At 36.8% G+C, this 10,799-nt stretch overlaps 1 protein-coding gene across 6 annotated transcripts; it reads right to left on the bottom strand.

Moving 5' to 3' along the window:
- Positions 1-1,480: 1,480 nt before the first annotated feature.
- On the bottom strand, positions 1,481-10,794 carry LOC141900077 (bromodomain-containing protein 8-like). 6 transcript variants are annotated; one of them, XM_074786799.1, is made up of 22 exons: positions 10,772-10,794; positions 10,393-10,489; positions 10,220-10,289; positions 10,100-10,149; positions 9,808-9,927; positions 9,653-9,733; positions 9,445-9,527; positions 8,855-9,027; positions 8,343-8,480; positions 8,047-8,197; positions 7,349-7,648; positions 6,968-7,065; positions 6,607-6,805; positions 6,072-6,127; positions 5,611-5,750; positions 5,441-5,521; positions 5,242-5,310; positions 4,838-5,015; positions 4,385-4,435; positions 3,643-3,675; positions 2,892-2,975; positions 1,481-2,813 (listed from the first exon to the last, which is right to left on the bottom strand). In XM_074786799.1, the coding sequence occupies exons 1-22, from the start codon at positions 10,788-10,790 to the stop codon at positions 2,727-2,729; spliced, it is 2,358 nt and encodes a 785-aa protein (XP_074642900.1). In that variant the 5' UTR covers positions 10,791-10,794; the 3' UTR covers positions 1,481-2,726. The 6 variants fall into 6 exon arrangements, with proteins under 6 accessions (XP_074642900.1, XP_074642901.1, XP_074642903.1 ...); XM_074786800.1 differs by lacking the exon at positions 3,643-3,675; XM_074786802.1 differs by lacking the exons at positions 3,643-3,675; positions 4,385-4,435 and adding an exon at positions 3,852-3,866.
- Between the last annotated feature and the right edge of the window lie 5 nt (positions 10,795-10,799).

Below are 10,799 nucleotides of genomic sequence, written 5' to 3'. Positions count from 1 at the left end.
CTCGATGATAAAGCATTTAAGCAATTAGTTTTTAGAGCTTTGAGTCCTGCCCCCAGAGCAGATTTTAAACAAATTCAGCATTTACTGAATTAATGAAGTAAATCGTCTTAATTCCAAGTATCAAAGTCCTTTTGTTGAACACGGCCATCTGGCATGGGATATCATTTGCGTATCAAGCTTTTTTTCGGATAAGTCAGTGTTTTAGTGAAGCGTTTAAAAAAAACCACCCGGCAGGTCAGATTAACTCATATAAATGAGTCAGATCAACTCATAATATCTATAAAGTTGAGTATCGTATAGTTTTTACTGTACATCTTTAACGACGTATCTTTTGCGTGTGGTAAATTTGCGAAAACTCACCCCGGGAGTGGTACGGCTTTTTTGGAGTTGGTTCTCTCGATATACATCGCATTCGGTTGGGTGTACTGTTGCGAATGTGTTCGATGTTTTTTTCCTTTCTCAAGTGGAAACTGCAGTATCGACTGATCGCTGAAAGATTGACTTGTTACTTGTAATCGCCGATGAGATTCTACGGAACTCGCTATCAGTACCACGTCAAGGGAAGTGGCAACAGGTAGCACCTCTTCAAAGTACTTCTCATTTACATCTGCAACCACAAGTCAAATTGCCAATCATTTTCTCTCCTACCAGTTGAACACGATTTATGTTTTACACTCGATCAGCCGTGTTAAACGAAATGATTTCGGATTAGATGTCATCGGAAGAAATGCCGTTAAGCGTCTTGAGATTTCGGTACATAAAAAATGAAACAGTTATATATACCATGGACTCGTGTATCTCTAGAGTGCAGGGTTAATACGGTTGTAGGGGCAGTTCTACAATTGTCAAATAAAAAGCGTTCATTTAAATCGAGCCTCCGAAAACAATGGAACAGTTACGGAGTCTATGTAATGTAGAATGTGACTCTTCAGCAATTTGTTTGTGGGGCGCTAATGTATACTCTACTGTCTGGTGGTAGATTTACTAGTAGATAAGATAAATCAAACGAATCGGTAATTTGTTGGTCAACTTTTTTAAACTGTTATGAGCTGTACGAAGCTGTTTGTTTGTATTCACTTCACTGGTCAGTAAAATTAAACCGATGCGATAACATGGTATTTTCACACAGTATCGAGTGCACGGAATTTTAATGGACTCAGGTACACCGGGCTAAGTGAGTACGAAGGTAATAATTGAATCTTAAGTCGAGAATTCCAGCTGAGGCAGCACATGTCGGCATCGCATTCACTGATTTTGTAACCTAGCTCACATCGAATGAGAGACTGAAAACTGTTTCCACGCTTAAGAGAAATTAAGTGCGTATCTCTTACCAATCAGAATCCAGTTGGATTCACCAACGAACTCATCAACGAACCATGAAAGTTCATCGATTTATGCATTCTAGAAAAACTGGGTCCTTTCCTCTGCTCTTCTTTCCTTCTTCAAAAGTATAGAATAAAATCAAGAGTAAGAAATGATGTTTATATACATAAATAGTTTTTATATTTTCTCATTTAACTCGCCATCACTCCTTATAAAATATTCATTCAAGTTTATAAGTGTTCAAACCACATGGACTATAAGAACTACATGTATATAGTTCATTCTTCAAAGTCTGTGTTCATTAAGAGATTTCACGCCAAGTATTTTGTCACAGCACAGAATCTCATAAATACTAAATCCACACCTAGAAAATCATTCATCCTTACTAAACTCATTGCATACAAAATCTAAATGTACAACATCGCACCAAAGACATCAGTGAATTCATGTGAAAACTGAAATACAGTAGACTACCCCACACGTGCAAGTGAGGAGTTAAGTATATATAAGTCCCACAATCACGAAGCCAGACTCTTAAAATATAGAAACGTTAAAATTTATTCATAAAAATCCTTATTTCAACTTAAAACCATTTCTGGTGGAAAATCGAAAAATTCGGATTTTTATAAATGAATTTTAACGTTTCTATATTTCAACTTTTCAGATTCGTGATTGTGGGTCTTATATTTAAGTTGACCGATGAGAGGGAGTCTACAGTATTCATGGTACCATCTATTTTACATTATGTATCTATAATCATCTATAACCAAATGTTTCAAATAGGTTGCGTATGAAAGCGTCTGCTAGTTCGTACAGCCGTGTTTTTCTAACGACGCGTGACTTGTTTACGAGGGCGTATTTTCCTGCTTTTTACGATGAACATATTAAGCTGACAATACCGACTCGCGTCGAATACGCTTTGATCTCGGTTACCGCAGACAAACAACCGATTACACACTTATTTACATACGTTTTCGATGAAATTTATGAATATTAAACAACGCGCTGGCAAACTCCGCGTACAAAGCAGTGACAAGTTGAAACCGTACTAGTTGAATCCTGTTCGCTACATTTCGCATAAATTTTCGCGGTAACCGTTACGTAAATCATATTACATCATATGCAAAGATCATCGCTACTCGCTAAGACAGTACGTGTTTACTTTCAGAACGCGAGAAATCTGAAGGCAGTTCTTAGAAAGAGCAACATGAAAATCGACCCTTTAAACTATATGATCAAGTCATATTACGCTGTTTGAAGTCGTATTTTCTATGCGATCCAGAAGTCCTTCGATGTAATAAACGAATTGATAGAAACGCAATAACTATCTCATTACAACAACAAGATGATCTTATTCATCGCCATAAGTCGAGTTGATGAGTAATAAAACTGATCGTTCCCTTTCAGTCATCTGCTCGTGTTTTTCGACGTTTACTTTTACCACCTGTGTCGCCATCTATCGACGTCTTGCGTTTACGCGCGTCGTCCTCCTGAAAGAATCGATGACGAATTTTGAGAAAAGTTACGCAGACACAGTTACTTCGATATTTCATCAGAAAATGTCTTACTTTATCGCTAGCTTCAGATCGCCGGGTTCCGCGTAATGACTTGGTCTCATTCGCCTGTAACATCAACTGAGTGTTCACGTATTGCTGAAATATGCAAAACATATCAACATTAACCACGGAAATTCACTGACATTGACATTAAATTATCTTCTGGCACCAGTTGCACAGGCTAAGCCCATTTTGAATCTGTTGTTCTAATATGTTTTCGGATAACTTTTGGAAGACATCTTGGCCAACAGTCGAAACATACATTTAGTCCAGAAAATGGGCTAAAATGTCTTGCCAAAACTAGGCCTTGATTTTCCTTATAAATATAGAATTGTCTGCATGGAAATTGTAGAGCTGGTAATGATACTATGATAAGCAGCTATTTTAAAGCGATACAAATTTATTTTGAGCACCTATACATAAAATAAGTCTGATGGAAAACATTCCACATAAAACAAAAGGCATTGAATATGAATACTAGGAAAAAATTATTTCTGCAAACAACAAAAACAAATCTATCACATATAAAAATAATTAGTTTGTTTAGAAAATCGAATTTTTCGTTTAGCTTGGGAATGAGATCTACTGTAAACAGATGACTCACAAAAGATATGGGAATCAAAGCTGAACAAGTCAAAGCTGAAAGAAAGCCGTTTTGCAATATGCCATCTTATAATAACAAGCCAGCATGCAATAAATGAACAACAGCTAAAAGCGTGGAAATACAATATGAATGTGATTGATACATTTTTGTTATAGTTACTTTATTATTCAATTCCTCTTCTCTTAACAGTATCTATATTTGACAGCGTGTTCAAAGAAAAAGAGAGTAACAAAAGTCTTTAAAACAACAATACACACAAATATATCAGGGGTCCCCAATCCACCACGCTTCACACTGCATGAATAGAGAATACTGCCACCTGGTGGACGTAAATTGTTACAGATCCGATTATAAGATATTCTTCTTACCGGGCTCCATAGAGTCTAATCAATTAAAATAAGCCACCATGAACTATGTATCATACATTGTAATAGAAGTGGTCGGTGCATGCCAGGAAGGATATAGTTAAATGAGATATTAATAAACGTTGTGCAGTTATCTAATCCATTGAAAGAGTGCAAGGTTTCTATGTAATAAATACAAAGTGTTATATATTATATGAAATAGAGAACCATATTTAAAGATCTGTATCACCTCAATTGAGAAAATTCAACAATTATAAACCAACACCTCCACTTGATAGTACTGATCAAGTTAGTTGTCAGTATGTTCATCTGTTATTCGGAATTTCAGTATCAAGCCATATAGATCAATGACCTGTCCTGATTTAAGTCTACAGATTTGACAATTAGGACATCTAAACAGCCCTATTCTCAAACATTGTCAAAAATGGATTCACAAATTTGTCATCGAGGTGAAAGAGATCTTCGTCTAATCGTTATAGCGATAACACAAGTCATTCATTCATCCTTGCCATAACGGAGATGTCCGGAAAACTTACAAAAAACTTTTTGTTTGACATAGACTTTTGTTCTTGAACAGTGTAAACCGTCTGTAATAGCAAACACGAGTAACCAAAAAACATTTACATAAAAATTTACCTCTTATTACCGGTACTACAAATACTAAAAGTTTTTGTATTCACAGAATTTTTTTCGCAGTTTTATAGACTTTGGTAGTAATTTTGTCAGAAATAAGCTAATAAATCAGACTGGTGGATGAGTGGGAGACCTGTTACAGCAAGGATGTACTGCTCAGTTCAACCCGATCCAAATCACAGCACAACACTTGTATTCATTAACTGATCAACAATCAAGAAAAGAAATATCTCTCAAACGAATACCGGTATGCAGATTATTAAATCTTTTCATCTGCTGTGCGCTCAATCAAAAACCCAGAAATGAAAATTGATATAGATGTAAGCGAGTACATAAATGAGCATTTGTAACTCTACCTCGATATGCTGCATGACGTCGTCATACATTTCTTGCGCCATTTTGAACACGTTGTGGTCGGAATTATTATACATCGTGGCATTCGTAAACATTAGCATAATATCTCGCTGAAATTCTGCCGTTGTTTTTATCACTCCGGTTTCGATGTGTTTCTTAATCGTGTGTAGGTCTTTCGGCCTTCAAAACAAAACACAATGAACTACGAATCAAGTTATCTTTCCATACAATTTCGAAAGGCTTTATAACTCGGGGGTTGTTTTCATTAAGCTAAAAATATACGATTAGTTTCTTAGAAGTATGACGTTTTCATTTTCAACGACTTCAACAATTGAGAGACTAATAAGCTTTTAGTGAATAAGGGCCTCAGGTATTTCATCTTTTCATTGAATAGAAACTATCTTACCTGAACACAACACTGTCATATCCAGGAGCTATATCATTAGTGACGGGATGAAGAAAAACATTAGCATACCTGAAATATGAATACAAATTTATTTGATCTACAGGCCTATTTGAGCAAAATTCCATTATAATATTCAAAAACTGTTGAATGAGTATAGACTTTCAGACAATTTCTAGCGAAAAATCTTTCAGAAACTCACTTGTGATTAGCAGCTGCTCTCCAGACGAGCATTATAGACTTTTTCCACGTTTTATAGACTTTCTCATCCTCGGTATCACTACTATAATATACAACAGAAATACACACTTTAGCAGTCTGTAAAACTTGTCCCTGGAAATAAAGTTAAAATCATTTGCTGTGCGGTTTTACCATTGAGACATTGATGCAGGACTGTTTGGAATCGACTCAATGAATGCAGATGAAGGAGGCGGCAGTTTATTCGATGAAGTATCATCGCTTTCCGGAACAGTTTCATCGTCCGATGATTCGGCATCGACATCTTTCTTTTCCTAAAATAAAATACATAATTCAAAACATCACTTTCAAGTTATATTTTGATAACCATGAAAAAAGTACAAATTGCGGTCTGAAGAAAATTAAACTACTATGGTAATACATATGTATATCATTGTAAAACAAGTCTTTGGCGCTTCAATTTCATTATGCACTTTTGAGGTTTGAGCTACTGATATACTGGTATACATTTTATAAACTCTTTTTCAATGTGTCAGATATGCCTTCGGTAATCAAAATTGAATTTACGTTTTGTAATAAAGGTATCTTTTTGTTCGAGCTGAAAAATGCAATTTGAAGGTAAACAGTAGACCTACTTGCTGGGTGTTTCGAGTAGCTCGCAGACTTCTTCTAGCAGAACGTGACCGATAGCCTGAAACCACAAATCTAAACATTATTCTAATATTCTAAACGGCTGTTACTGTCCTCAAGTTACCTAGATACAAAGATAATGTTTTTCAATGAAACAAACTTCATGAAATGCTTTTTCATGATGGGCACTTTTATTTGACCTGCTTTTCCCCAGACTTTTCCCTGACTATTCCATAACATGTATGTTTTTCCCTGACTCAATCTGCTAAGAATCCAATCAATTAACACAGTCAAATACATTAAGACATAGATGGAAACTGATTTTATGCGCGATCTAGCAGTCTCAACAAATTTCCGACTTTTCCCTAATTTTCAGCTTTTTACAAAATTCCCCGACTATTCCTTGACTTTTTTAAAGAAAAGAAAATTCCCCAACTTTTCCCTGATTTCCAGGTGAGTGGCCACCCTGTTTGAGGAAAAGTTCATACAGGACTTATATGATTATTTTAATGATTGTTTTTATATTCATATATAACTGACCGGAACCTCGACTGGATCGACGACGTCTGGAAGTTTTATCGATCTCACTGACTTTCGACGACACGCTGCTCGCCGGAGACGCCGGCTCTTCCTTGATCTCGATTGATTCGTCGATAGTCGACACATCAACAATCGAACTCGTATTTGCTACGGCTGTCGAGACATTCTCGTCTACCGATTTATCGTTACTATCTTCGATCTAAAATAGAACGTAAAACTCGAATCTGACTAGAATTTGTTCTGCACTATTAGAGATACGAAAAAAAAATCCAGAATATCTCATTTCAGATTGCTCTTCTTACTAAACATAGAAGAAATATAGTTCGAAGATAAGCAGTCAAATGAAACATTGTTTATTCACCTCTTCTTTGACTTCTGCCTGTTTAACTTCCTCTTGTACTTCGGGTTTAGTTTGTGTAGTAATCGCCACATCTTGACTCTCGTCATCAGTCGTTTTAACTAGAAAATATCATCAAAATATTTTGCCTAGGAATCACACGTTAAAGTTCACATTCATTTATATTAAATCAATTCACTTGATCTGGAAAGTAAGTGACTAAGAGGCAGGATAATAAGCAGTCTATTATGTATGACCGCTACCCACATGCACAAAATCCCTTCAAATGTGACCAAAGTGAATGAAAATAGTTAGAAATCTGAATAGCTACCAGTCAACCCCCCGAGTTTACAATCCATACTAGTGACATTTCATAAATTGGCAATTGAGAGCGTTCAACTATACCTGGAATTGGGCTACTCTGGGTTTTGCTCGGTGCGATGACAGGAGTAGCTAGGCTTGCAACTGAACTAGGTGGTGGTGGTGGTGCCTCTGCCTTAACATTTATGACGGGCGACAGATTTTTAGGTGGCAACGTAGTTGGTGTGTTATTGGAAGGTTGTTTGTTACTAGCCGTAGTTGAAGGTGGCGTTGTCGGTGGCGGGACTGATTTTTTCGCTTCGCTTTCCGCTGAATTAGTTTTGATTGGACTAGGGGCGCTTACGACTGGGGAAACCAATAACTTGGTAAGCGTCGATGGTACACCTGTGCAGAGAATATAGCAAAGCAAAAAAGAATACGTATAAATAAATGAATGATGAAAACTGAAATGTGGATGAAACATGCACGCACAAGAGTAGAAATAACACAACTTAGTATAGAGATGCCGGTATTTTGATCGAAATGCTTTTCTACAGAGCATACAATAGACTTTTGAAAGGCGACAAACACAGGCGTGATAAAACAGAATCTGTAATGAATCTACTGTTTGCAGGAATAAGCTATGAACCATAAACCTAATGAACCACCGCCATAAACGGCGTTGTGATGAGTTTATGAAATGTCAATGGTTCTATAACACAAGTTCAAGCGAAATGTGGTACATATAGCATAATTATCAGGGCGACAATCTCATGATTAGTGTTGGTAAAAAATTTTCGTACCCGATGAAGGGGTGGTTGGTTCCGTTTTCATGTCAACAGATTGACTTTCGACTTCATCCGCCGCGCTAGGTGTTTCATCATCGTAACCGGAAATCTCGGCAGGAATATCCACTTCAAATTCAGGTGAAATCACTTTCATTTCATCAGGATCCTGTCAGAATAAAATATTTTATAAAGCTAGCATAACTATCAACAAATTAGAGCACTTCTGTAGTCCTGATAACGGTTGTGTTTTGAAGGAATGAGTTACTATAAAAATTAAGAATTAAAATCATTTTCTCATCACCGGTACTTACATTTTTGATAGTTAGTGTAGATGGAGTAGATTCTGGAAGTTTCTGTAATAACGTAGAAAGGAAAGGTGAAGCCGGTGGTGTAGGCTTCGGCGTACAGCTCGGGGAGGGAGTTACTATAAACTCATCATCAGTCATTACCTATAATATAGTAGAGTATTTCATTTACAACGAACACTTATTTTCCAATTTTGAAAGCCCTAGTCAAATACCGGTATGTTTAAAACCCTTTCAGTGCCGACTAATTAATATCCGAAAGTGCTGGAGATAACGGGCATACCGCTAAAGTGCATCTAAACCGCAGCGAGGAGTATCGTTAGTTACTAATATTTCACTGTTTGACAGGTGCTGCCATCTTTCAATAGTGATAAAAACTGCTTTCAAATTACATCGATACACCACAGTGCTGTGTACTAGCAAAGTCCATCAAACATTTATACATCACACGGCAGTATAGATGCACTAAAGTCAATCTCCAACTGGATAGAAACGGAATTATTTGTTAGTATACTCACATCTACGCTGATAGATTCTGATAACATCGAGTCCTGGGTCGTGTCGTCTATTTGCTGTATGTCGACCGGGACGGTTGATGTCGTCGCCGCTGGAACTTTCAGTTTCGGTAATACTGGCTTCTTCGGTGATTTCTGTCCCGGAATCGCCGGTTTCAACGCCGCCTTGGCAGCAGCTGCAATAAAAGCGATGAAGTGCTGGGAAAAAAAACATGCTTGATTCACCAAAGTTAAGTGCCAAAATCGGAGCAATCTCTGTGCGTCCAACATTAGCAGGGATATGTATGGCCTACAATATTGAAGATTTAACTGGGAGTTTACTAGGTCACACCAATAATTCCTTTTAACAACTGTATCTATATCTATTTATCTAAATGTCCATTCATCAATAAATTGATCGCTGAAGTTGTATAGAAGCATTCTTCCTGAAACGTCAGTTTAACAGATTATCTTAGTTAATTCTTCAACATCGCGGGTCTTTTATAAACACTTCATAAACTGCGTCTATCCTTAGGCCTTATTGATTTCCTTCAACCATTTGCCGCAGAATGCACGACCAAAACACAGAAATTTCAATGAAATGGTTACACTACCTGCTGCTGCAGCTCGGTTCTCAGCTAACTCCGTCGCCTCTTTATCGAGTTCCGCTTCTTTATCTTCTCGAGCTTTCTGTAGTCTGTAAAAAATCATTGCGATTCATTACGGAATTTCCTGAAATATTCTCAATTCTCTCACCGATAAAATATTGGAAATATTTTCGAGTATCTGAATTGCGAAACTACACTGCACGACGAAACTTACGCTAAACATTCCTCGTATTTTTCTTTAATCGTATCATCGAATTCTCCTGCTCTAATTGCATCCCGTTCACTTTTAAGTTTCCTGTAAAATACGCAAAAACAAATTAGTCATTTCGACGAGTGAGAAAATTCACCCCGAGTTTTATGATATCGTACTTATATTCTTGTTGTTCCTCTTGTACCATTCTCTTCAGTTCCTCAATTCTCTCTATAGTCAACTTACGTATAATCTGATCACCGGGGGTTTCAATATGACCCTGATCTCCGCGCTTCCTCCTGAGAAAATCACAACATCTCAAACTAAATTTTAACATCAAAAAATTGCAATTTTGCGATTGATTTCGATTTTGATTTTCATATCAATCTTTGCTGGCCGAGGTCAAGGCCTTAGAAGGCCGGAGTTACGGATGCAATATGAACATATCATGCAGAAAGGGTCAAAACTTACTTGGGAGTTTCAACTTTATCCAACATGTCTGCGTATTGAAGAGCACAATTCTGAAACAAACAAGAATGTGTTGCATTTCTAATAATCAGATCACTTGAGGCAGATTTTGGCTGCACCTACTTTTTGGTTAAACCAGTCCGGTGGTCTTCTCTTTTCACCGAAAGGTTTAATAGCTCTGCTTACAGACACCCTATAAATTTGATTTAGAAAAAAACCATGGCGATAAAAGATAAGTTTTTTTATTTGTCACCCATTTTGCCAGGATATCAACAAACAATCAATATCATTTTTACCAATTTTGATCTCCACTCCGGCGGACTGAACATGCTAGAGATAATTTCTCTTTCACCGTCCATACATCTACGGGCTTATAACGAATCATTTGTATTCCTAAAAAAAGTTAATGTACAATATGAAATGATTAATGTGCATTTGTGTACATACATAGGTAATGTACTACAAGCTGCTGCCGCCATCTAGCGTTGAAAAAATTAAAACGACAAATCTTGTCGAATTAAAGCTTTATTTAACAGCTTTATCAGGCAGGTATATTCGTAAGTTATATTTCAGAAAAGCTATATATACACATTGTATTCAAAACCAGATTACTTATAAAATAAAAGATGCACAGTGGATTTATATCGACAGAAAATTAACTATATCCGAACTTACTATTCGGTGCTGCCGCCATCTTGGCCAC

Source organism: Tubulanus polymorphus, chromosome 2, assembly GCF_964204645.1.
Source record: "Tubulanus polymorphus chromosome 2, tnTubPoly1.2, whole genome shotgun sequence".
Taxonomy (NCBI): Eukaryota; Metazoa; Nemertea; class Palaeonemertea; order Tubulaniformes; family Tubulanidae; genus Tubulanus; species Tubulanus polymorphus.
This window is presented reverse-complemented; position numbering and strand designations above follow the sequence as displayed.

Coding starts and splice junctions, on each gene's coding strand:
- LOC141900077 (XM_074786799.1), bottom strand. Junction 7,066..7,348: donor CCAGAGTAGCCCAATTCCAG/GTATAGTTGAAC, acceptor GATATTTTCTAG/TTAAAACGACTGATGACGAG. Junction 2,976..3,642: donor AAGAGGAATTGAATAATAAA/GTAACTATAACA, acceptor TGCATATTTCAG/CAATACGTGAACACTCAGTT.